General features: G+C 38.1%; 1 protein-coding gene across 5 annotated transcripts in view; it reads left to right on the forward strand.

The window, feature by feature from the left end:
• The window catches only part of CERKL (ceramide kinase like), a 92,378-nt gene that overhangs the window by 12,927 nt on the left and 51,511 nt on the right, over positions 1-27,940 (forward strand). For 4 of the 5 annotated variants that reach the window (XR_005586150.1, XM_039494433.1, XM_039494432.1 and 1 more), the window contains exon 2: positions 16,256-16,495. The exons of the other annotated variant lie outside the window; for it this stretch is intronic. Coding sequence is in view for 3 of the 4 variants with exons in the window: in XM_039494433.1 (XP_039350367.1) it covers positions 16,256-16,495 (240 nt within the window). In the remaining variant the exon portion in view is untranslated. The remainder of the gene's footprint in view (positions 1-16,255; positions 16,496-27,940) is intronic. 5 annotated transcript variants of the gene reach the window in all.

The raw sequence follows: 27,940 nt of genomic DNA on the forward strand, positions 1-27,940 counted from the left end.
TGAAGCTGTTTGAGCTTAGAATGTAAGAATATGTTCTTGGGTGAGGTAGAAAAAGGTGCATATAAATATACTTGCCACATGGTTCTGCAGTTTATCACATGGAAATCACGTGTGTGTGTGTTGCAATTCCTAAACAAATAAGGCAGTTTATAAACAGAATTTGATCCCTGACTCTGATTCTCCTGGCTTTTGTCTATTTAGGCTACATAAATAGCTAGTTACTTAAATGGCTTTCAGTATGAAATTAGTTGTCACTGTTGGTTTATTTGAACTATGACCATATATCTTTTCTGTCAGTTCATATACTCAAGTGAGTGTAGGAAAGTGTGCTTAGCCAGGTTTTGTAAAGCTCTGGAAATGCAAAGCAACAGATGTTATGCTCAGCACAATTGCATGTATCCTGGAAACAAATCTTTATAGAGTACAGACTGATTCGTAGAAAAACAAAAATTTGCCATACAAATGACAAAGTTAAAGGTATCAGCAGTAAATACTTATGACTGAATATAATGCTGTTTTGCAATATTGTACCTGAATGTGAACTTTTAAAAACATAAACATACACTGGTAGTTATAAAAACATATCTTTATTGCATTTAAAATAGGGTTATTGTAGGGTTTTTTTTTCATTTATATAAATGGTTGTGATGTAGCAGAAATGGAAAAAATATACATAATGAAATTTTTTTTAAATGAACTGGGGGGGAAACAAGCTTGTGTATTACATTTTTTGCTTTCTGTGATAGGTTTTATTTACTATATTATTGCAACTTTGTAGAAAATTGTTTGCATGAGTAGATAGGATGTCTCAGGATAATTTGCTTTTAAAAACTTATGTAAAAAACACATCCCACCCTTTTGAACATATAGAGGAAACTGCATGACAGAACCAGATTACCATTCTACTTTTCCATCTTTTTAAAGTGACTTGTAATAGCTAGAAGTTTAAGTCAACTCTTCAATAATAGAACAAATGAAAAATGTAGTGGTCTTTTGTTGTATAGTTCAGAGTGAGGTCTCTTTCTCTGTTCCAGTTCCAGAAAAACAGCAATTGCCCAACCCTTCCTCTGGAGGAGACAAGCTGGGGGTTTTGGGCTGTCAGGAAAAATTGTAGGGGCTTCTTTAATAGTTCCCCCTCCCTTGGAAGGGAGTTGATGGGGTGGGGGAATTGAGGCATCCCCTAAAGAAGCTGAAACAGTCTCCCCTAATGTCTGTTACAGCAAGGAGCTGAATCCATTTCCCCAGTCCCTTAACCCTCATACGAGGAAAGGGTGGTGGGGTCCCAGCAATGGGCTGGGGACTAGCTGTGGAGGGCTTTGGGGCTGACAGCAGCCCTCCACCAGGTGGAAGTGATTCAGGAAGGAATTATGACTTGCACTCTGAATTGTTGCTGACTAGTTCCCAGATGAGTTAATACAGTTGCAGCCGTATGAAGGGCCAAAAACCAGTACCCGTAAGACCCCACTGGAAACATGCCTGCTGGCTGATGATGATTCCCTGTTTACAATTACATTTTGAGACTTGTCAGTGACTTTAATACATTTAGTGTATGCCATGTTAATTTTATATTCTAGTTTTTTGATCAAAATGTTGTCCGGTAACAAGTCAATTGCTTTACAAAAGTCCAACTGTAATGGCTGTTTCATTACTTTGCCCAGAATTGATGTCAGGATTAAAGGCCTATAATTACCTGGATCATCCCATTTACCCTTTTAAAGAATTGCCACAAACTAGCTTTCTTTTGGAATTTCCCGAATGTTCCAAGAGTTACTGAAAATCAATATTAATAGTCTAGCAAGCTCCTCTGTCAGCTCTTTTTAAAAATCCTTAGATGCAAGTTAGCTGGACCTGCTGATTTTAAAATGTCCCACATCAGTAGCTGCTGTTTAACATCCTCCTGTGTTACTATTGGAATGGAAAGTATTTCTTCATCATATCATATGACATCATCATCTGTTTTTCCCCATACAGAACAGCAGTATTTGTTGAACACGTCTGCCTTTTCTACATTATTATTCACAATTCTACATTTTCCATCTAGTAATAGACCAATAACATTGTTAGTTTTTTTTATCTTAATATCGTATAAAAATTCCTTATTGTCCTTGACACTGCTGGCAATAGATTTCTAGTTGTGGCAGGGTGGATTTGATTTAAATCACTAGTCAGGAAGACTCGATTTAATCATGGATTTCTACATAAAAGTGCATTCTTGTTGGTTGTCATAACCTTGTACATATTCTTCACAACTCAGAGCTAGATGTAGGTTTCATTTTTAAAAGGTACATACTATACATTTTTTTTAAGTGATTTATTTTGAAAACTTTTCAGATTTAGTTTTACAGCTATATCAGAAAATGAATGATTGTTTGGTTATTTCGCTTACCAAAGGTAATTGAAGCAGATATTTATGAAGTCTGGGAGGTGAGCTATCTCCAGTTCAACAGGTTAATCATTAATATTTGGAGGATTTTTTTTGCCATGTTTTTTATTAGGAGGAGAACATCACCAGACAGACATTTAAATTGTTTTATTTAACTAAAACAACAATGTTATATATTCTGGATTTTTTTCTTCAGCAGCAAGCATATAATATTTTAACAAAACAAGCATATGAATTTTTGAATTTAGTTAAACATTCAAGTTTTTTTTAAAATCAGGTTTGTTTTTGTTAAATTTGTTAAAATAGTTAAAATATATTTAAAAAAAAACAAAAATAAATAAATAGACTCTGTCAGCCAGGTCAACATGAGAAACTTAAAATATTGGCTTCTGCTCCTAATTCAGTCATCTTCACCTTCATTTTCCTGTTTGTTCATAATCTAGAAAAGAAAAACAAGCTTTCCTGCTTTTTCAGGTCCCAAATGATATCTCAGTTTGGAATGAATTAGTCCAAAGGAAGAAAATATTCTTTCTACACCAGCAGAAAGAAATATTCTTTCTACACTGCTGTTAAGTGAGATTATCATTTCAACATTCTCTGAATCCAAGTGATTAAGTGACTTCCACCAGTTCACTGGTGTGACTTTCTTTAAAACATCACCAGCAAACATATATTTCTTGAATGGTTCACCCTTAGCTCTGAAGTTTATTACAGTTGGCATTATGGGGGAATGGTTGCTGGATGTCCATATCATAGTCAGCTCTTCTTCTTCAGCAGTAAAGGTTTGACCCTAGTACCGAGTATTGAGAATATTTGCAAGAAAATGAGCTGGAGATGGTGCTCATCCCATTTGTTTTTTTAATGCTTGTAATTTAACTCTGTCATTGCATATTTCTCTTTTTAAGATCTCAGTCAGTTCCTTCCAGATTTCAACAGCATCAGCAATAAAACAGCTATTTCCCTGCATTTTGTTCACAGCTACAGAAATAGGCTTCAGGGTACTCAGCATGTATTCAACATTTCTCTTAAGCCCAATGTTGAGAACTTTGGCTGTGACAGTGCCATCTTTTTTTTTCACGAGTTTGTTCACAAACTGTCATTGGACTAGGCCAGTTCTTGATATAGTGCTCAAAACAGTCCACTACTGAGTTCCATCGCATGTCTTGTGGGAGAGTTAGCTTGGTTCCTCCCACTTTTTTCAGAGCAGCTGCTGCAAAATGGTTGTTACGGAAGTACTTGGAGGAGAGGAAGGTGATCAGGAACAGTCAACATGGATTCACCAAGTGCAAGTCATGCCTGATCAACCTGATTGTCTTCTATGATGAGATAACTGGTTCTGTGGATATGGGGAAAGCAGTGGACATGATGCATCTTGACTTTAGCAAAGCTTTTGATACGGTCTCCCACAGTATTCTTGCCAGCAAGTTAAAAAAAAAAAAAGTATGAATTAGATCAGGGGTAGGCAACCTATGGCACGTGTGCCAAAGGCGGCACGCGAGTTGATTTTCAGTGGCACTCACACTGCCTGGGTCCTGGCCACCGGTCCGGGGGGCTCTGCATTTTAATTTAATTTTAAATGAAGCTTCTTAAACAAAAGTGAATAAATGAAGACTCGGCACAACGCTTCTGAAAGGTTGCCGACCCCTGGATTAGATGAATGAACTATAAGGTGGATAGAAAACTGGCTAGATTATCAGGCTCAATGGGTAGCGATCAACAGCTCGATGTCTAGTTGGCAGCTGATGTCAAGTGGAGTGTCCCAGGGGTTGGTCCTGGGACCGGTTTTGTTCAACATCTTTATTAATGATCTGGATGATAGGATAGATTGCACCCTCAGCAAGTTCACGGATGACACTAAGCTGGAGGGAGAGGTAGAGACGCTGGAGGGTAGGGATAGTGTCCAGAGTGACCAAGATAAATTGGAGGATTGGGCCAAAAGAAATCTGAGGTTCAACAAGGACGAGTGCAGAGTCCTGCACTTAAGAAGAAAGAATCCCATGTACTGCTACAGGCTGGTAACCAACTGGCTAAGCAGCAGTTATGCAGAAAAGGACCTGGGGATTATAGTGGATGAGAAGCTGGATGAGAGTCAGCAGTGTGCCCTTGTTGCCAAGAAGGCTAATGGCATATTGGTTTGCATTAGTAGGAGCATTGCCAACAGATCGAGGGAAGTGATTATTCCCCTCTATTCAGCACTGGTGAGGCCACATCTGGAGTATTGCATCCAGTTTTGGTCCCCCCTCTACAGAAGGGATGTGAACAAATTGGAGAGAGTCCAGTGGAGTGCAACAAAAATGATCAGGGGCTGGAGCACATGACTTACAAGGAGAGGCTGAGGGAACTGGGCTTGTTTAGTCTGCAGAAGAGAAAAGTGAGGGGAGATTTGATAGCAGCCTTCAATTACCTGCAGGGGAGTTCTAAAGAGGTTGGAGCTTGGCTGTTCTCAGTGGTGGCAGTTGATAGAACAAGGAGCAATAGTCAAAAGTTGCAGTGGAAGAGGTCTAGGTTGGATATTAAGAAACACTATTTCACTAGGAGGGTGATGAAGCCCTGGAATGGGTTACCTAGAGAGGTGGTGGAATCTCCATCCTTAGAGGTTTTTAAGGCCTGGCTTGGATGGTTTAGTTGGTGGTGTTCCTGCTTTGAGCTGGGGGTTGGACTAGATGACCTCCTGAGGTCTCTTCCAAACCTAATCTTCTCTGATTCTAAGTATTTTGCAATTTCAACAACATTAGCCTTTATTTCTGGAACACTGAAGTCTTTGGCTAGGAGGTGCATCAGATGAGCACTGCAACCGTATGTGATTAGCTTGGGACTCTCTTCTAAATTTCTTCTAATCTTGGATACATTTGCAGCATTGTCTCTGACCAAGCTGCGTACTAGACATTTTAATTTTTTTCACTGTTATAGCTTTTACTGTTACTTCCTGTAAGTATTCTGCTGTGTGTGCATTTCCTGATGTATCAATTGTTTCTGTAAGGAAGCCATTCCCTTCTTCTGTTATACAAGCACATACAACAGGATCATTGTGGACATTGCTCCACCCATTAAAGAGGAGGCAATTCAAATCTCAGATGCAGTTCAGGTCTTCTTTTTATCAGCCCAGACTTTCAGGATTCTTCCAAGAAGAGATCCAAGCCTCCCATGTGTCAGCCTTCAGCTGCATTGGCTGCTGGGTCCTCTCACCAGACTTCCACTACAACAAGGGAATCATTTTGATATTACCATTGAGGACAGTGTACCAGTCAGGGCAGATCTCCTAGACCCCATATTTCCTTTTAGAAACAGCCTGTCTCTCTCTTTTACGGTGCATGGAATGAGATGACATCAGACAAGTGGGTCCACAGCAATGTGAAGGAAGGATATATCATCCAATTTACTTCCCTTCCTTACCCCAACCACCATCCCCTTCCCTGTTTAGAGTCCCATCTCACAAGATTTTATTACTTCAGGAAGTATATTCTCCTCTACAATTGGGAGCTGTAGAGGAAGTTCCTTAACACTCAGGGAAAGGCTTTTATTCTTGTTACTTTCTGATTCCCCTAAAAGAGGTGGGTTAAGACTCAGTCTGGACTTGAGAAAACTGAACAGGTTTGTTCAAGAAACTGAAATTCAGGATGGTCACCTTTTTGTCTGTCATCTAGTCCCTAGAGATTGGTTCTCTGCCCTTGATTAGCAGGACGTTTACTATCATGGCCACAGAAAACATCTGTGGTTTATATGGGATCACACACTACCAATACATAGTGCTATGTTTTGGTCTATCCTCTGCCTCAAGGTTGTTCACCAAATGTATTACAGTGGTCGTGGCCCATCTCTGGTATTTAAATATATCCTTGCCGGAATGACTGGTTGCTCTGATGAAAATTAAAGGATCATGTTCAGAATTGCATCGGTCAGATCATACAACTATTCTCTCATCTGGGGCTGAAATTGAATGTGGAGACATCAATATTACTTCCATCCCAAAAAATACATTTTATTGGTACAGATCTTGATGCCTTGACACCCCTCACTTACCATCTGAAGGATAGGTTTCTCTCAGTACTCACTTTTTCAAAATCTTCAAGTCCAGGCCAAGAGGAACAGTATGCTCTTGCCTCCAGGTTCCAGAACATATGGCCTAATGTGAATTCATGACTCAGCATGCCAGACTTCACCGCAGGTGTTTGAAGGCCTGGCTTCACTACATGTACCAGACATACTGGGCATGCTGATTTGCATACTTGCACGAGTGCTTGTCTTCGTGGACTAGCTCATGAACCCTCCAAAGTGTAGTGTATGAAAACATAGAATCAAATACCTTTGACATTAACAACGGGGTGAAATGCGTGTGCACGTGGAGATCTTAGCCCCAGTGCTCTTTAACATCTGCTTTTCATTCCTGCTTCTTCATGCATTTAAGGACAGAAGTGATGGCATTTATCTTAAACCCAGACTAGATGGAGGCTTGTTCAACAGCACAAGATTTAGAGTGAAAACCAAGGTGAAGGAGCTGGTTTTGAGAGATTTCTCTCTTTACTGCATCTACCTTATCCTTGATATGGTATTTGCAAGTTTCCCTGTCTTCCTCTCTATGGGCTGATAAGTAAATGAGTGGAAACTTCCCAACATGGGTTTGTGACTCCCTGAATTGATGACTGCTCATTCTTCCTGAGGGATTCAGTCAGCATGCCTATTCCTGATCCATGGGATAATAGTTCTTTCTTTCTCACGCAGTATGATACTGTTTCTTCCATCTCTCTCCTCCTCTTCCAACCACTCCCCCCCATGTCAGTGGAATTCTGAACAGGTACATGGGTCTGCTCATGTATATGCAGTTACAGGATTAGGAACTAGAATTGTAAATAAACAAAAGAGAGTGTAGCAGATTGCTTAATAGGAATGGTAGTGTTGATTACTTGGGTATTACCATGTGCAAGGATGTATGTCAGTAGTTATGAGGACTACTTTTTGGTTTAGGTTTTTTTTTTGGTTTTTTTTTAACCAGCTGACGTATATTCATATGTGTGTTGGGCATGGTCAGGTATGTTTGACTTTCCTGTAGGAAGTCCTCCGTGTGTTACAAGGTCACCTTTTTTTTTTATTTTGTAACTCATTGGGACGTGTAGTATTTATGACCACCCATTTTCATTCATTCAACATCTGCTTATTTCTGCCTATTGTATAAAGTGTCTTATTTGTTTAATTTTTAAAAAGTGCTGCTCCATTTTTTTAATAATTATTATTACATGGAACTAAGAGTCAGGGGTTCATATTTGCATGGCATGTGATTGTTCTCTGACCAGAAAATGGCCCTATGAACACTTCCCAAACACATTATTTGTACCTGTTAGTTTCCCTAAATTGTTTAAGTATTTTATGTAGTTATACAGACTGGAGTTCTTGATTCCACTACTGTTTGTTGAATGCATTTTAATTTAATGAATTTTAAATATTCCAAGTAAAACTTCTTTAATTACTTCTTCCATCCTTATCCGAACATGACTAAAAATGTTTTTTCTTGTTCATTAAACCATTGTTTAGAGTTGTCAATAAATGTTACCAGTATTCTGTATGTAGCTATTGTAATTGGAATTATGAAAGAAAAATGCAATATTTACACAATTTTTATTTTATCATAAGTGGATTGCAAGTATATTGAACAATTTTGCTGCTGAACAAGATAAACATAGATGCTTAGCCTGATGCACAGGTGGATATCATGGTGTTGAGCATCATGCAGTGAAACACATGGCACAACGCAACATGAGGCAAAGAGCACACAGTTTGAGCTAGAATTCATTTTATGGATGCCTTGCAGATTTGTGCATGTCCATATATTGTTTTCCATGTAGTTTTATATTGAAAGTTTATAGTAGCATAAACTACTCTAAAGGAATAGTCTTATCTTAATCAAGATACATACTTTATTATGTAAGCCTCTTCTGTATCAATATTTTAATAATTTGTATAACTACATTTTGTCTATTTTCATAATTACATTGGTTCCCAGTATACAGTAGTTACAATCAGTGCTGAAAGGAAACTTGCATCCATCTGGAAGAAATAAACTTTTCTAAAAGACTGCACTGTGTTACTTAATCCTGTGATTTCTTACTGTGAGTGAAATTAAGGTTTGCTTCAGTTGTCATATCATATTGATATCAAATTTGTTTGAAAAAAGCATTGACAGAAGTATTGAGCTACTGAAGACATTTTAAAATAATGAAATGAAACTCCAAAGATTGCATTTTCCTTTGATTACTTGCAGCATACGCATCATTGTAAAATAGTGACGTATACAATAAAAATGTTACAAAATTAGTAAAATACTCATATTTTGTAAATTGTTATCTTTATGTGAAAGACCAATTGTTGGTTTGTATTTTAGGGTGAAGTAAATGGCACATATACTACAATATTGTTCCCCCTCAGGTTATTTCTAGTATTCTTTGTATCACGTCTTTTCTCCTCAACTGTTATATACATATTACGGACATTTCTAAGATTAAGAATAAAAATTATAGCAATACATAGCAGTGTATGTTACATGGATCAATCCAGTTTTACCATAAAATAGTCTTTCCCCCTCTTTCTTGGAAATGCATTGTAAGACAAAGGAATATGGGGCTGGACTCCTTTCATGTAGGCATAGGGGTGTGATTTACTTCCTGCCTGTTCCCACTTCCTGTGCTGGAGTAGAGAAAGGGAAGGAAATTTACTCCTGTGAGAGAATGCTAAAAGTACTATTGCTGTTGCCTGCCCTGGGTGTTCTATTGGGGAGGGATGCTTTAAAATTTGTCTCGGTCTGCATCTCAGTGCTGCTGGTGGAGGTTGCCCTCGGCGAGTTGCTGAATCAGCACATCTTCCAGACAGCCTGAATCCATCATCTCCTTGATCAGTCCTACCCACTTTGGGGTTTGTGCTGATTGATGCGAACCTCTGCTAGAGTGTGGTTATGATGACTTGTGCCTCTTTGCCCCTGCTCCAGGCAGATTTAGAGCTGGCAGAATCCCACATCAAAGCTGGTACATCACTTGTAGTAATCTTATTCAGTATATAATATATGAATGTCTAAAGATGTTTTGATGTTTCACTAATGTCTCAGATTATTAAAGTAAATATGTCATTATTTAGCAGATGCAGAAGTAAGTCCATGTATAATATGTTTAAATCTCCCAATGGGACACAAGAACATGCTTGAAGTTAAATATGTGCTTAAGTGCTTTCACGATTAGGGATGCTTTCTTGAATTGGGACATCAGTGAATTGCCTAATGCCACTCAGTAAAGGAGTGGCAGAGCTGTGAAGAGCTCAGAATCTTCAGTGCCAGTCTTCTGTTTTGAATGTTAGACCAATCAGTCAAACTAACAACAAATCATGTGTTACATTGTCCTATCATTGAAGATTGTATCCTATTTGAAGCAAAGAGTCTTGTGGCACCTTATAGACTAACAGACGTTTTGGAGCATGAGCTTTCGTGGGTGAATACCCACTTCGTCGGATGCACGGCTACCCCTCTGATACTATCCTATTTGAATTATTCAGCATTACTTTATTTTTCATTTAATATTCTTTTACGTATTAATTATATTCAGTTTTAACAATTAAGCAAAAAGACTTCTTGTGGTGGGATGTTACCATGCCAGAGTTTTCTTTCTGTGATTTTTTTTGTACTTTTTCATTTAAGTTATTTTAAAGGGAAAAATAGACTCTTTTTCTACCTTGGAAGATTTCACATCTGTCTTCTCAGAATATTGTGCGTTGTTACTTATAGTGCAACTTAAGTCTGATTTGATTTAATTTTGGTAAAAGAAAATAAAAAGGAATCTCATAAATGTGAGTAAAGTGCCAATAATAGTCTTAGTGAGTTCATTGCTCCTGCTGTGGCCCTTTCTTGTTGCGTAAAAAGGCTGAAGTGATGTAAAGTGGCCCTAAAAACCTTGGATCCAGACATGGGAGGATTCTCAGGAACTGTGGAAGACAGATATAAGACTGCTTTCCGAGGACCCCTTTGTAAGTCCTGTAGTAGGGGTGTACTGGAAGTGAGGCTGGGATGAGGGAAGAGAAATGTGCTGGTGGGTCTGCAACACACAGCACTGTGGAGATTCCGGGCGGTGCTGCAACTTGTAGAGCAGCCCAGGGGAGTCTGCTGTAACTTAGGCTATTGGGCTGCCTATGTTACTTCAGGAGTGCCAGAGCAGACCAAGATCAGGAGGGCACAAAGATGTCTTAGATCTCCTCCCCCAGGTTTGTGAGTTCTGTGCTGGGAAACAGTGAGAATTCAGAAATTGCCAAAATAAGTTTGTTATGGAATTTTATGTGTAGTGCAACAAATTTAATATCTAATGACCTAGATGGCAGATATTAATAGAAACCACATTTTAAAAATTGTAAATATTTTAAAATCTGTTCTGAAGCAGAACATTTAACATGCCTAGAACGATACTTGCATTATTGTAAATTATTCATTTAATACCTAATTCTGCTGCTTTATGTGCCAGATCCTTTATATTGTATAGTATATAAAATATACACCAATTGTTCTGCACGTACAAAATTTGGCAACATATTATAAGCCATAGAAATAATGTTAGGGGAGAAATGAATATTTTAATTTAGAACTATATTTTCTTTGGTAGTTTAAATTTTATTACTTTCATAATTTCTATAGAGCTCATCACTGTATCTGAGTGCCTCTTATTCATTAATGAATTAAACTTCACAGCATCTTTGTGAAATAAAGAAAAGATTAACTCAATTTTACATAGAGAGAAACTTCAGTGGAGAGTGGTTAAGTAACTTGCCTAAAATCACACAAGGAATTTATAGCAGAGGAGGGAATAGAAGCCACATCTCAGGACTCCCAAATCCTATGCTTTAACTATAAGATTATCTTTCCTCTATATTTTTCCTTCTTTTGTGCTTGAGATTTATAAATTGAATTATAGAAATAAATTCTATAACCATGTAGCATTGCACTTTTTATGCCATGTCAGGAGATAATGCACATATGGTTTAAGAACTATTCAACAAATGCTTTATTTTAATAATCCTGTTAAAATATACATAGCAACAGCCTGCTAAATTCTGTCACAAATATTCTTAATTTTCAACAGAATTATTTTATTTTTTTTGTATATGTTTTGATCTTTTTGGCTCTAAAATATAGTTTGTTTTTTTAAAAAAGTTTAACCTTGTTAACAAATAATTAAAATTTGATTTTTCTATTTACAATTAAATTGTATTCAAATTTTAGTCCCTTGCCCCACAGTTTTACCTCAGTATGTGGTGTATTCAAACAGAATTTTGTATTAGGAGATTAGATCATCCTAAATAGCAAAAAATTGTAGGATAACCCCATTGCTTGAAAATCTAGTACAGCTTAAGTAGGTGTATAAAACGCGTTGTTAAAAATTCATATATCAGGCTGGCTTATTTTTCATGCTGTATTTGAAAAAGTGGACATGTGCAGAAACTGCGAGTACAATTAGCGTCAAGCAGCTAAATCCAGCTCTAATCCTGTTTACGCTCTACATCAGACAGATGTGCCAAGATTGATTTAGACAAGCCCTTGGCTTATAGGTTTTTTTTATATGTAAAATATATATTTAAAAAAGCTCCATATATTATTCTATTTTTGTTAGACCTTTGCTAAATGTTAAGTGGTGTTAATTTTGCTACTCTTACTAAATACTGTAACCTACTTTATGCTGGTCTCTTCTCTGCTCTCATGGTGACATGACAACCTGGCAGGAGAGATTATCTTTATTCCTTGTAATTAAATTGACTTTTTTTTTCCAGAAGATACAACAATAGGAAGTGGGTGCTGAATTAAAAAAATAGCATGATATCTAATAGATGTATACTTAAATCCCTTGCAAGAGCAGATGGTACCCAGTAACTTCTAAGTAATGTGAGAGGACAGTTAATGTTCTGAAACAGCTAGCAATAACGAACATGATACTAATGAACCAATAGTTCTTAAATGAAAAGAAAAACTGCATGTCTAAACCAAGATTATATGTCTGTTTAATGTGAATTTGGTTACTAGATCACATCTGAAATATTTTTGTTTGATAGATAATGCAAATAAAGTTTTATAAGTTCCGTGATCTCAGTTGGATCTTACACATTTTTATTTTTTCATTTTATGAAAAAGTTATTCTTTTTACCAAACAACCACTATTCAACCCACGTAGGAGATTTGTATGTCTAATTCCTCTTAATTTTAGTGGGAAATAGGTATCCAAATCTGTTCGGTATCTTTGAAAATCTCAGCCTAAATATATTTCAAGAACATTTTTAAAGTGTGGCCTAGAGTATGTCCAGCTCAATGTTTCTGAAGTTTAAATTTTGACTCTTACAAGAAAATCTTTTTTGGGGTCTAATCTGTGTATAAAATGCATGTATTTGGCTTATTAGCGAGTACTATATTTTCTTTATGAAAAAGAGAAGGTTGGTATTCATATGACCAGCCCAGGAATTTGACAAATTTAGAGCAAGTGGAGGGTAAAGAGGACTAATTTAAAACAGGCAGTGTCAGGTTTAAAATATTACTGTTAAAGAAATGTTCTTACCTACATTATAAACTTCTTGCATTTTGAAAATTTAAGGATTTTTAAAATCAAATTTGCATTTTATTGTTTTGTTTTGTTTTTTACTTTACTTTTCTTATGCAATTGAACTACTAATTTTAACTTTTGTTTTCAGTATGAATTTCAGATTCTCATGCACTATTACATAACCCCACCATTCTCTGCCTACCAGATTTGCCCTGCAGTGGGGTGGTGGGGCTAGTGGCTTCTATTAGAGATGACTGGTGCCTGCTGGGAGTGGGGGCAACAGCTCCCTTTCCCCTCCCTGCAGTTCACAGGTGTTAGCTCTTTCTGGAGATGCAGTGACAAACAGTTGGGAACTGCAGGGAGGGGACACGGCTTCAGCTCCACAGGAAGAGGCAGCAGCTCTCACTGCAGCTCCCAGCTGTTTTCTGCTGCCTCTCCCCATGACCATAGATCCCAAATTGATGGCTCCAGCAGCTGCCTTGCAAGAAGGGGGCCTGGTGGCACCATGTGACTGAGCAGGGCCAGCACACCCTGGCAAAAATCTGGTGGGGCATGTGTCCCCCACCCCCCAGTGTTGCTTCTGGCTTGTGACCAGCAGGGGGAGAGGTCTCAGGGCTTCTGGCAGGCATGCCCTGTGGGGCTGGGCTCACAACTTCAGCAGGAGCAGCCCTGAGCCCTTCAGTCCTGAGCCCTGGCAGGCATCTCCCACAGGGCTGAAGCCCCTAGCCCCGGCAAGCATGCCCCGGCTCTCGAACTTCTAAAGGTTGTCACATACGGCTCAGAGGCTCAGGAAGTTTGGCCATTCCTGCGCTATTACAGTGTAGCAATATTTGTGTTACTTGCAGCATAGGGGAATAGTTTAATTTTAAACAAACTATTTGCATTAGAAATGATTTATTTAAAGAGAATACATAATGAACACATTCTTATTACGCTGGGTGTTAAACACATTGTAGCAAATACATATGTGTTTGGCATAGTATATACCATATTAATAAGTATTAGGTGTGTATATGAGAAAGAGTTTGGTTTAGTGACTTGTCTAGCATCACATAGCAACTATATAGCAGAGGTAGGAATAGAATCCAGTTCTCCAGGGCAGCATTCAGCTACCTTAAGCATGAAATTATTAATTCTCTTCCTGCAGTCCTCTGCCTCATTCACTATGCCTCTTCTAACTTCTGTAACAAATGAGACAAGAGTATCATAGAAAGTAGCCTCACTAACTATTCAACTCATTCATCCTCCCCATCCACTCCAGCTACTATCTGTTCTGCGTTCAGATCAGGTAGTGTCCTTCACTCTGCCATGGTGTCAGCATGGGGAGCATAGGTAACCCCTGAGGTGTCCACACTGGCAAGGCACTTAGAGCGCCTGAACTCCGTGGCTGGAGCACCCCTGGTAATGTGTTGCTAATGTTCACCATTCTATTAGGTGATCCAGAGCCAAGTAGAGTCAGAGGGTATATCTACACTATGGGATTATTCCAATTTTACAGAAACCGATTTTTGGAAACAGATTGTATAAAGTCGAGTGCACATGGCCACACTTAAGCACATTAATTTGGCGGTGTGCGTCCATGTACCAAGGCTAGCGTCAATTTCTGGAGCATTGCACTGTGGGTAGCTATCCCATAGCTATCCCATAGTTGCCGCAGTCTCCCCCGCCCATTGGAATTCTGGGTTGAGATCCCAATGCATGATGGGGCAAAAACAGTGTCGCGGATGATTCTGGGTAAATGTTGTCAGACAATCCTCCCTCCGTGAAAGCAATGGCAGACAATCATTTCATGCCCTTTTCCCTGGATTGTCCAGGCAGACACCATGGCACGGCAACCATGGAGCCCGTTCAGCCTTTTTTCACTGTCACCGTATGTCTACTGGATGTTGCTAACAGACGCAGTACTGCAGTGCTACACAGCAGTATGCTCTTGCAAGTTAGCAAAGACAGTTACCAGCTCTATTGTACCGTCTGCTGCTGTCATGGGTGCTCCTGGCCGGCCTTGGTGAGGTTGGCCGGGGCGCATGGACAAAAATGTGAATGACTCCCTAGGTCATTCTCTTCTTTAAGTTTTGTCTAAAGGGAGAGTCAGTCCTGCCTAGAATATCAGGCAAACCTACTAAAGAACCAGAGAGGCAAATGACCGCTCTGCATCAGAGCCGGTACAGCTGCAGAGCTGTGGCCTGACCCGGTGCTCTGTGCTGCGCGGTGGCGTGGCTGGCTCCAGCCGGATGGGATGGATGCCTGTCCTGGTGCTTTGGGCGGCGCAGCTGTAGGCAGGCTGTAGGCTCCAGGCAGCGCGGTAAAGGGACAGGGAGTGGGATTGGATAGAGGGCAGGGGAGTTCAGGGTGGTGGTCAGGGGGTGAGGCTGTGGATAGGGATTGGGGTGGTCAGAGGACAAGGAACAGGGGGGTTGGATGGGGCAGGGGTCCTGGGGGCAGTCAGGAAGGAGAGAAGGGGCTGGATGGGGGCAGTCAGGGGACAGGGAGGGGTGGATGGGGCAGGGGTCTCGGGGGCATCAGGAACGGGGGTTGGCTGGGGCAGGAGTCTAGGGGCGGTGAGGGGGCAAGAAGTGGGCGGGGGGGGGCAGATAGCGGGCGGGGGCTGGACCATGCCTGGCTGTTTGGGGAGGCACAGCCTCCCCTAACCGGCCCTCCATACAATTTTGGAAACCCGATATGGCCCACCGGCCAAAAAGTTTGCCCACCCCTGGTCTAGGATAATCTCTCGTATGTCATCCCTACCCAAACTCAGTTTGGCTTTGAGGAATCTACTCTCTCTACTTTCTGATATGAGAGCAGGAGGGGATAGGCCTGCATAAGCTTTAAATGGGTCAATGGTACTTCTTAAAGAGGTATTTCAAGGTGGCATCCTCAAGGTCAGTTTTCATAGGCATGCATCCCAGAGACTGTCTGGCATCCAAAGATACATTAGAAACATTTCTGTAGCCTAGATATAGTGCTCCCAATCCATTGCCAGTCTCCAGGGACTGAGGATTTGAGTTGCCACTAGAATCTGAGGCTGTTTTGTTCCAAGTCAAACTTAACTGAGAATTTAAATAGAAGTTAATAATACTAGTGACCCAGTTCTGGTTTGGTTTATTTTGTGTGTTTTTTTACAGCAGGATATTAAACTTGAATGCTAGAATATTGGGCAAAGAACACAACCAGTGATTTATGCAACTGATGCACAATACGTCAAAATTTGAAGATGTAGACCAAATGATTAAAATACAAAACATTGCATATATAATATATAAGGTTTCTATCAGTGCGAGATGTGGGTTAATACACACTGTTAATATAGTTTTTGTTCTTTTAATAGGTGATGCCAATATGAACTTACCATGTAAAGAGGAGTTTGTTGAAATGAAAGATGTATTTTCTGTAAAATTGAAACGTCGTCGTTTTGTAGGACAGAAGAAAGGTGGTGTATTGTTAGGTATCACAGTTTTTGTATGCCTGAAAAAAGAAAATAAACTAAAGGATTCTGCCATCAATTTTAATAATTTAAGTGAAGACCACTGCCATTCCTGGTTTAGCTGTTTGAAGGAAATTTTGAACGGTAAGCACTTTTTCAAAAATAACTCATTTCTAACTTCATTATAGTTTTATTATGGGATTAGTTCTGTAATATGTAATGTATTCTATATGTAATGTTGAATGTGGGTTACTGTAGTCTTAGAACAGCTTATTGTTTGGAAAGTAAAAGGTAAGTATTTCAGTATAAAGGACACAGATTACAGTTGTTGAAACCTTTTGCTCTCTAAGGAAATTTATAAACTTGCTTATTGCAATTTAACGTAAAATTTAAAAAGAGGAAGAATAGTAGTAAAATATCTACATTTAGAAAGTAAACAGATTAATTGTGGAAATGTGCTGTACTGTTCATTATTTTTCTACAGCCATTTATGGAAAGTATGAGAGAAATTTGATGAATTAATAAAGAATAGGGTTGTCAAGTGGTTAAAAAGAATTAATTGCAATTAATCACATGATTAATCATACTGTTTAACAATAATAAAATACCATTTATTTAAATATTTTTGGATGTTTTCTACATTTTTCAAATAAATTGATTTCAATTACAACACAGAATACAAAGTGTACAGTACTCACTTTATATTTATTTTTTATTACAAATATTTGCTCTGTAAAAACAAAAGAAATAGTATTTTTCAATGTACCTAATACAAGTACTGTAGTGCTGTCTCTTTATCATGAAAGTTGAATTTACAAATATAGAATTATGTACAAAAAATAACTGCATTCAAAAGTAAAGTAATGTAAAACTTTAGAGCCTACAAGTCCAGTCAGTCCTACTTCTTGTTCAGCCAATCGCTCAGGCAAACAATTTTGTTTACATTTGCGGGAGACCATGCTGCCCACTTCTTGTTTACAATGTCACTTGAAAGTGAGAACAGGTTTTGCATGGCACTGTTGTAGCCAGCGTTACAAGATATTTATGTGCCAGATGCACTAAAGATTCATATGTCCCTTCATGCTTCAACCACCATTCCAGAGGACATGTGTCCATGCTGCTGATGGTTTCTGTTTGATAACGAGCTAAAGCAGTGCAGACCGACACATGTTCATTTTAATTATCTGAGTCAGATGTCCCCAGCAAAAAGTTGATTTTCTGTTTTGGTGGTTCAGGTTCTGTAGTTGTCGCATTGGAGTTTTGCTTTTTTAAGACTTCTGAAAGAATGCTCCACACCTCATCCCTCTCAGATTTTGGAAGGCACTTCAGATTCTTAAACTGTGGGTCAAGTTCTATAGCTATTTTTAGAACTCTCATATTGGTACCGTCTTTGTTTTTTGTCATATCTGCAAGTGTTGTGGAAGTGTTCTTAAAATAAAGAACATGTGCTGGGTCAATCATCTGGGACTGCTATAACATGAAATATATGGTATAATGCTAGTAAAACAGAGCAGGAGACATACAATTCTCCCACAAAGTGTTCAGTCACAAATTTAATTAACGCATTATTTCTTTAATGTGTGTCATTATAATGGAAGTATGTCCTCTGGAATGGTGGCCGAAGCATGAAGCGGCATACAAATATTTAGCATATCTGACAAGTAAATACCTTGCAATGCTGGTTACAAAAATGCCATGCGAACACCTGTTCTTAATTTCAGGTGATGTTGTAAATAAGAAGTGGGCAGCATTATCTCCTATAAATGTAAAATAACTTGTTCAGCCAATTGCTCAGACAAACAAGAAGTAGGACTCAGTGGACTTGTAGTCATTAAAGTTTTACATTGTTTTGTTTTTGAGTGCAGTTATGTAACAAAAAAAACTACATTTGTAAGTTGCACTTTCACAATGAAGAGATCGCACTACAGTACTTATATTAGGTAAATTGAAAAATACTGTTTCTTTTGTTTATCATTTTACAGTGCAAATAATTATAATAAAAATAATATAAAGTGAGCACTGTACACTTTGTATTTTGTGTTGTAATTGAAATCAATGTCAATTTTAAAATGTAGAAAAACACCCTAAAATATTTATTACATTTCAGTTGGTGTTCTATTATTGTTTCACAGTGCGATTTATAATGGCGATTAATTTTTTTGAGCTAATATGTGAGTTAACTGAAATTAATCGACCGCCCTAATAAAGAATGTTTTCTACTGAGGTCTTCACATTTTTATTTTATCAGCAGGAGTATTTCCAGTGGAGTGGAGGGGACAGAAGCAAGATGATAGGGGACTCAGGAGAGAGCTAGATGAGATGAAGCCTGGATAAATTTTTCAAAAATGCCTAGCTCCTACATTACTCTTGAAAATAGGACTTAAATTCCCATCGACTTTCAATGAGACTTAGGGTATGTCTATACTGCAACTAAAAGCGAGCCTCTCAGTCTGTTCCTGAGTCTGTTGTCTCAAGCTAATTTTGTCTCAGGGCTATAGGCCTGAGAATGCACCATCTGGCTTCAGGCTGGAGCTCGGGCTCTGAAACTTGGCAATGGGATAGGGGGTGACCTTAGACTCTAGGTCAATGAGAGTTTACTTTCCACAAAAGAGATTCCAAAAATAATAGGTCTCTTCAACCAATTTAAGATTACTCAAGAATATCACTGAAAAGGTGTCTCAGTCTTGGATCACGTGACCTCATTCACTTATGTCACATAGCATACCAAAGTTCATCCATGTTCCATGCAAGGGTGGTTGAAATCATTGTATCTAGCCATCAGACACCATATGTACATATGATGGTTGCAGGCCCATAAGAAGTACTCTCCTAGTTGAAATGGTGGGAAGATCCTCTTCAGATGTGCAATGGAACCCCGCTACCCCCCCTTCTTTTCTTTTTGCACCTTTATCTACCAAGATTGTGGTGACAGATGCTTCCATTCAAGGATGGGGGATTTATCTAAATCACTTTCAGATTTGGGGCCTGTGATCCTCTCAAGAAGTTCGCCTCCATATATATGTCCTAGAGCTCTAGGACACTGATCTGACATGAAAGCATTCTTGCCTCTTTCAGGATCCAAAATGCAACTGTTGATAGACAGTACCACAACTATCTATTATGTCAACAGGCATGGGGGAGCAAGATCATCTCCACTCTGTCAGGAAGCCACATGGCTAAGGAATTGGTGCATTCTGGATGAAATCACACTGATGTGCTGCACTTCCCTTTAAAACACCTTGGTAGATCAACTTGGCAGGCTGTTCTCCAACAACCATGAGGACATATTTTGGTAGTGGAAATTCCCAGAAAGTAGACCTGGTTTAATATATGCTACTGTTTCAGATAATTTAAACATGTTTCCTCATACCAGGAAGGGCAAAGGTTTTATTCTTCTTATCACCACTGTTTTTTTCTTTGCATGCTGCCTTTAAACTTTGGGCCAAAATCTCTGCAGATGTAAATGGGAAAACTACATTAAAATCAATGGGTCTGTGCCAGTTTTCACAAACAGAGAATTTGATCCAAATTTTTTTACAAGTTCTATAAAAATAATGATAAATTGGGGGGAAGGCAATATTTCTCAGTATTTTGGGGAGAGGGTAAAAAAAGACTACTATTCTCTGCCATGTAGAAAATCCTTATTAACTCCCATTCAGTAGAGTAATAATAGTAGTAATAAACTTTGCTGATGTTATTATGATTGCAGTATTTAACTTTATGGGAAGTTGACTGCAATTTAATATGAACCTCTTTGTAGGTGTTCAAAGCAGGTCATTGTTTTTTGGTTTTTTTTGTGTGTGATGGCTACATATTTCAAAAAACAGATATAACCAGCAAAAGGGTATTAAATATAAATTTTAATTTTAACCATCATCTAAAGTGCAAAATGAAAGAGCCTACCAACAGAAAGAGAGGGAATCCCCTGTGCAATTTTTATTATGGTCTGTCTTCTTCTTGCTATTTTTTTTTTATTCTTAAGCTGCATGTTTTCTCACCATACTTCTGCTCTTGTGTGATGGTGTAGAATTTATCCTAATGTTTAGTAGGTGGCATGTGTGTTTGGAAAAGAATAGTTAAATATTTTCTGAATGAAAATCAAAATATATATATTTTAATAACTAAATTAATGTTTTCTCAGTGAGAGAGAAGCACTGGAAATAAATAGGTTTAATTCAATAATGAAAAGGGCATTATAGTTGCTTTCACTTATGAGATGCAGTGTGTAATTTAAAGAATTGTCAATTCCATGCGCTTCTGCTAAGTTAACAAGAACAAATTATTATATAGAGAGACGTAATCCTTTAATTTTCTTTCTATGGCAGATAAATATATCAAATGTAGGAAAACTATATTAATAGTGAAAACAAGAAAAGCTCCACTCTGTGATAGTTTTTCTCCATCCCTTTTTCAAAAAATGCAGAATATAATAAGTTTGTGACAAAGAAGAGTATTTCTGACTGATCTCCAAAATTATCTCTCTGTGGTCACAGACTATTAATAGTAAATGAGTTTTACTTTGAAAGAAAAACAGTCTTCATTGTTATAGACTATCAAACTGCTGGTGAACTGTAGTCTCAGAAGCTGGAATACTGAATCCAAAGCTTTCCATATTTTAATGTGACCATTCTTTTAATAAATGGTAATTTATGGCCTTCTCCTGTTTCTATTATGTTAAAGACACTAAGACAGGAGATCGGTCCCTCACTCTGTCAAAAATAGAGATGGCGAGGTAGTTTTTGACAAAACAGTTTTTCACCAGAAAATGCCAATTTGTAAAAAACAAAGTTTTTGCAGGAGTGTATCAATTTTGAATAAACTTTAATCTGAAAGGTGTGTTGGGTAGAGAGGGAGAGAGAGAGACCTGTCCCCCCAGAATAGCCAATAGCAAAGTGATCTAGTGGCTAGGGCACTCACCTGACACATGGCGGGAAACAGGTTCAAGTCCCTGCCTAAACTACCAGGATAAAAAGTCTCTCTCCCTTTCTGGTCAAATGAATATTTAATTTATACACAGCAGGGCATCTGCAACAGGAGAGACGGAGAGAGACCCACCCCAGAAAAGCCAATAGCCTGGTGGTTACAACATTCATCTGGGATGTGGGAGGTCCAGCTTTCAGTCCTTGCCCTGAATCAAGAATAGCAGAAATTAGAATTTGGGACTGCTACATATCAGATGAATGCCCTAACCACTAGGCCAGTGGTCCCCAACCTTTTTTGCCAAACGATGAGCCATGGAGGACCGTGGCAGCGAATGAGCATCAGCCAAAATTCTGCCAACAAGCAGCGTCATCCAGAAGCGTCACCGCCAATATACTGCTGAAAATCGGTGGCATTTCAGCAGCGACGCCTCTGGATGATGCAGCTTGTCAGCGGCATTTCGGCAGATGCTTGTCCGCCAGCCAGTATGTGGGTGCACTTAGACACCCCGGCGGGCGCCATGGCACCTGTGGGCACCACATTGGGGACCCCTGTCCTAGGCTATTGGCTGCTTGGGTGGTTTCTCTTTGGAAATATTGAAGCATCTCAATTTGTTCCTGATGCAGAACTGGGAAAAAATTATAAAATCTCAGTCTTTGCAGGACAAGAAAGCTGTTTCCCATCTAGCTGTTATCAAAAGCTGATACCAGTGAAAGCAAAATAATGTATATATTACTATTTCTGCTTGCATTCTCCTCTGAATTTTCTGAATAGGAATATTTGACATGTTTCTCATCTTCCCTCTTCCTTAAAGGTCCAGCAGGGGCTTTACCCTTAAACATCTAAATATAAAAAAATGCAGATTCCTGCAGATCTCAGAATAATCGTAAGCACAGGCTACTTTCATAGAGAGCAGCAAGTGCCTGTGCTTTCCTCTGTGAGTTCCCTGGATTCATCAGGAGCTGTGATGCCATATGTTCCCCAATGGCAGCTGCACTATCACCTACTCAGGTTGCTTTGGATTCAGCCTTGTGGCTTTTCAGTTAGAACCCCCCTGGACCTTAGAAAAGTATTATGTGCAATGTGGCTATTTCTAGCTCTTTTGTCAGTCCCATTCCCTCTGCAGACCTGCAACTGTGTAATGTTTAGGTGTCAGGGGAGAATACACATTATCTCTCCAACCCTCCGTGGGTATGGGGAATCTGCAGCCCTCGGAGTACTAAAGAAAGTCTGTGTAGTTCATATGTCATTTTAAAAACAAATAAAACAAAACAAAAATACCCACACCACAGATTTTCTTGTTTCAGTTCTGCAATACAAACTCACTTTTGAAGACAAATCAAAGAAATAAGACAACCCCTCCCCGTAATTATATCTGGAAAATCAAAAGAGACTTTTTTTTTATTGTTTAGGCGTAAAATTTTCAGAATTTCCAAAGTCCCATTCACTTTCAATGAAGTTCAGACTCTTAAGTCATAGTAGGTACTTTGGAAAACTTTACCCTGATCCGCCATGAGTGTTCCCACAGCTTGTTTTCAAAGCAACATTATGAATGACATCTTTACAAATGCAACTCATTGGAAATCTCTCAAGTTTTGTTTTCATTTTTTACAGTGACAGAAAAATCTGCAAAGTAAAGTTTTGTGCTTTTTAAAAAAATTATTCCCGATTATATATGCATCGCTCATTGCATTGCATCTAGAACATAGATGAGGTTTCAGGTGAATTGCATTATTTACATGGGTGATGTTTTATTACACCGAGGCTGGAACAAATGAAAAGCAGGTGGGTTACCAAAGTAACTGCATGCGTACATGTGAGCAGCTAACGGTAAACATGTATTTTTATTGGGCACAGTGGCTAAATATTAATGAAGGATGCGTTCCTAATAATCTAACATAGATGTAATTGTTTTCTGCACCCTATATGGAAAAAGTCAAGATTTTGTTGTTTTTGTTTATACAAAATACAAAAAGTTTAGTATGGGTGAATTGACGAGAATTATATTTTGAAGGCAGTTCTGATGAAGACCTCTTGAAAACCTTTGCTGAAATGCAAAATAAACATTATTTTCATTTTGCTTTTTTGTGGGTGGTTTTCTACATTAATATTCCAGGTATGTGGTAATCTCCCTCTCACCATCCCCCTTCATCCTCTTTCTGAATAGTATTCTCTATAGCAGTGTTTCTCAACAATTGGTCCATGGCCCGGTGCCGATCCTCAAGCTCTCTCTGACACAGTTTAGGAAGGCAGCAAGCCAGTCCCTGCTATCAAAAAGATTAAAAACACTGCTCTGTAGCTTCCAATTTGTGTGTAATCATGTATGTTCCAAGAGTATCTAGTCTGTAAAGAGTGCAGCTTTCTGAGAACTTCAGTTCCAACTCTCTCTTGTCCATGTTACAATGCTCAGCCTCATCATAGCTGAACACCTATGTGTAGTTATTTATACCTCTGTTTTATAATGTATTTTCATGTTTTCTGTAGTGCCTCAAAGAATAAGTACATACCTTATTTTATGTTTTCTGAATTAGACTCAACATTTTCAGAAGGATGACTTTTTTGCTTTTATTCATACGGGTACATACAAAGAAATAAGGCTTTCTTTCAATGTGTTTGTTTAAGAGAATATGGTCTTTAGTACACATTAGTGTATGTTCTGTTAAATGTTAGTAGGAAACAAACAAAAGACCCAGAAAAGAGATGTAACAATACTCAGCAATATTTTTATCTGCAATAATATAGATTTGATATGACTCTAAATAGACATTTTTAGAATTTCAATAAATTCTAAAATAAATTCTACAATAAAATGAATTTTTAGAAATTCAATAAAAGTATATTAGAAAGCCTTAACTTTTTGGCCCTGAGAGTTTAAATGTATGTATTTATTTTCTTCAATGGGTAGTCTAAAATTTAGCTTGAAACTAAATGATATAGTAACTGTTAATATAAGAATGTATTATATTTTATGTACTGCTTTGCAGCACACTTTGCACACTAAGATTTAATGTGAATTTCTGCAGCTTCATGCATGAAGTTTTAATTATACTATTAATGTTAAACATTAACTTTGGTTAGTGTAACATTAACAGTGGTGCGTATCCATAGTTACACTAACAAATCTTTGTTTAACATTTATTAGTTTTTCTTATGCGTAACATACTTGACGTTGCTTATTGTGTAAAATAGTTATAAATGTACATGACAGTGACATGATTCCAAGCTCTTAACTTTTGTAACATAAACCTACTGCCATAAAGCTAAGTACTGAAAACAGCACAGATGTGTGTCTGAGAGTAGCGTCTCTGCTGCCCTATGAGCCTTTGTTTTCCAAACACCCTGATTAACCCCCCACCCTTCATGGTTCATTGATTCACTGATAGATCAAGTTTAAACTAGTGCATATTAGCACATGTGTTAGTACCAGAGGAACAGTTGGCCATTCTGTTTTAGATTGCTGGTCCACTTCAGATGGAGGAGCTATGGTAAACAATATAACAGAATAGCAGTTTGTGAGGATACCAGAGGGCTGAAGAACTGAAGTCAGCTGCAGATTAGTAGTAAATCTTATTTATTGTATATGTTGGCAATAAGAGTTACCAATCATTATTTATTAAATGCAAGAGAGTTTCTGAAGATTTCAATTCATAATTTGTTTTTGTACAAAGTTTTTCATTAAAAGTGAAATTATTTCTTGGCAAATACGTAATTCAGAAGTCCAGGCCCATTTGCTGCATTAACACTTGCGGTGCAATGGGCAACTTTTTTTTTCACTGTTCCCCTGAACCAGTATTTATTATCATGACCATCTTCCAGTCATGTTTATTGGCAACCATTTAGTATACACACAATCATATAATCAGTATAGTATATTTCTTCATGCTGAAATATTTAACAATCAATTGCATGTGACTGGTCAATAATATAAGTCAATGATACTTACTTTTTTATAAATAAAATTTTGTTGTTTGTTAGCTCTTCTTGTTTTTTCTAAACCAGCTACATTGTAAAAAAAAATAAAAATTAAAAAGCAGAAATTTTGTACACAACATAACATTATTATGGTTTATTCTTTATATTAACAGCTCTTGCCTGTGAATGATTAGTGTTGCAAAGAATTACATTAGGATCCATGTAATATCTCCAACCTACTTATCAATAATAATTCACTTTTTAAAGAAAAGAATAATCCAGATTTAAATGATAGACCAATTTGTAAATTTTTAGAATTGCAATTTAGATTCTTTATCGGGGAAAAAAATTGCAGTCATGAATTTGTGGTAAAATGATGAAACTTTCAGATGCAAGTCTCCTAAACTTTACCTTTTAAAAAAGATTTTAAAATGTGCCATATACCTATCCCCATTTGAATGTCCAGATTACTTTAATACTTTGCATAGTCCTTTTTGGGCACAGGCATCTTAAAAAAATAAAGTTTTAAGTTTTCTATTTTAAATTTTAAGTGGGGTAGCAATATTCTGCTAACTCTCTTGCCCCTCTCTCTCTCTCTCTCTCTCTCTCGCCCTTTCTCCTGATCCTAGGTAGGCATGAAATTATAACTCCATTCTTTGTGTATGTCTTAGCCCTACAGTTCTCCAACAGCTCAAAGTTCTTCACCTTTTCACAAATTCTGTACAAACCTTCACAACCCCTGACTCTTCTCTCCCCAGTTTGTTCATAGTAAAATTTATTTGTTCATATAGTTTTTAAATATATATTTTACGGACAAATTAGACTATGTACAATTAAATTGGTGATGTGGTATAAAGTTAAAACAGTTATTTTTCCCCCAAGTTGGTTGATGCCAGCTCACTTCACAGGTAAAAATACTGGAAAAATAGGATTCTACCTCTGCTGCAGGCATGCATGATTTCTCTCTTTATACTTTAGACAAAGGAATAATTAATGAAAATGAATTTTTGTCTCACTTTTGTTCTAATTAATTATATTGTTATATTTTACATTTTTAAGTCTTATTATTTCTTAATAGTCGATCCACTTGTAAAATATTAAGATAGTATCAGAGGCCACTGTAATTCTACAGTAAACTACTTGAGTTATCAGTCTTATAGTGGCAACTATGAAGTGTTACAGCCTGAGAACCTTTGTGTTTTCAGCTGTACTGCTTATTTATATCACTATGATAATGATATTATTGTTATGGGTCAGCAATATACTTTTACATTGCTTTCCTTGTTTTGCTTTCTCATAGTCTGACAAAGCAGTTAATATAAAATAAAAATAATTAGTAATCATTAACATTATTGAGTACACATATTACTCAATATTGAAACATCATAAAAGCATATACCTTTATAGCAAATGCTATAAATGTCAGTTTCAGCAGCTGAACCCAAAATCACACAGACTGTCTTCTGGATGGTGAAATATGGCTTTTCTTTTGAGTGGATTTTACCAGGAGCTGTTTGAAGTACAGATATTCAGGAAGGACGAACATATACCTGGAAGAAGGGAGCAGGCCATTAGTATCCTCTCTGTGAAGATATGTGTTTCTGTAGGAGAATCATGCCTTCAAGTGATGTCTCTTGAGGATTCATCTACTGCAAGAGTGCTAGTTATTCTTTGAGGATCCATGATATTGGAAGAGGAAAGGAGCCCAGCATCAGGTTTCCTTGAGAATTCTATGGAAATATATCTGGATGTTTCATGCAAATTTATAATTGAATTGTTCGGAAGTTTTTTCGAACACATTTGTTTTGTCTGATGCTCTCTTAGATAATACCATAAAGCCAAGGATTGTTCTTCCAGGATGTAAAGATATACACTTCTACCCCGATATAATGTGACACGATATAACACGAATTCGGATATAAAGCAATAAAGCAGCACTCTGGGGGGGGAGAGGGGGCTGCATGCTCCAGCGGATCAAAGCAAGTTCAATATAACGCGATTTCACCTATAACACGGTAAGATTTTTTTGGCTCCTGAGGACAGTATTATATCGGGGTAGAGGTGTACATGATAAAAATAACCAGGATGAGCCATACCTGATGGTTCTTATTTGAGCAGTGTCTCTAAGGATGCTCCACTTCAGGTGCACATCTGTCTTTGTGCCTTTAATCAGAGAGAGTTGGTAGAGTGTCCATTCAGCCCGAACATGCACTTCACACCTCCAGGTGTCCCATACTGAGGATATACATGGCTGTGCAAGTGAACCTCCCTCGGTTCTTTCTCCATGCTTTTGGTCTGAGATGGAGCATTGAGTGTGCCTGCTTTACTTAGACTTAGTTCTTAGTTTAGTTTAGTTATTTGTTGGGATTGTTCCCCATTTCCCCCACCCCCTGGTTTGAGGGGTTATTCTGGAAGTTTGGTCTGGGGTATGCCAGAATCCCTAGGCTTTAAGCTATGTCCCTTCTGCTGGGAAGCTATCCTGGTCAGTGATGGATGTTCTTAGTTCCTCTGCTGTTTGAGAGACACCCATATTATGAGTACATAAGAATGGCCATACTGGGTCAGACCAAAGGTCCATCAAGCCCAGTATCCTGTCTTCTGGCAGAGGCCCATACCAGATGCCCCAGAGGGAATGAACAGAACAGGTAATCATCAAGTGATCCATCCCCTGTTGCCCATTCCCAGCTTTTCTGGCAAACAAAGGCTAGGGACACCATCCCTGCCTGTCCTTGCTAATAGCCTTTGATGGACCTATCC

This window comes from Mauremys reevesii, linkage group 11 (genome assembly GCF_016161935.1).
Source record: "Mauremys reevesii isolate NIE-2019 linkage group 11, ASM1616193v1, whole genome shotgun sequence".
Taxonomy (NCBI): domain Eukaryota; kingdom Metazoa; phylum Chordata; order Testudines; family Geoemydidae; genus Mauremys; species Mauremys reevesii.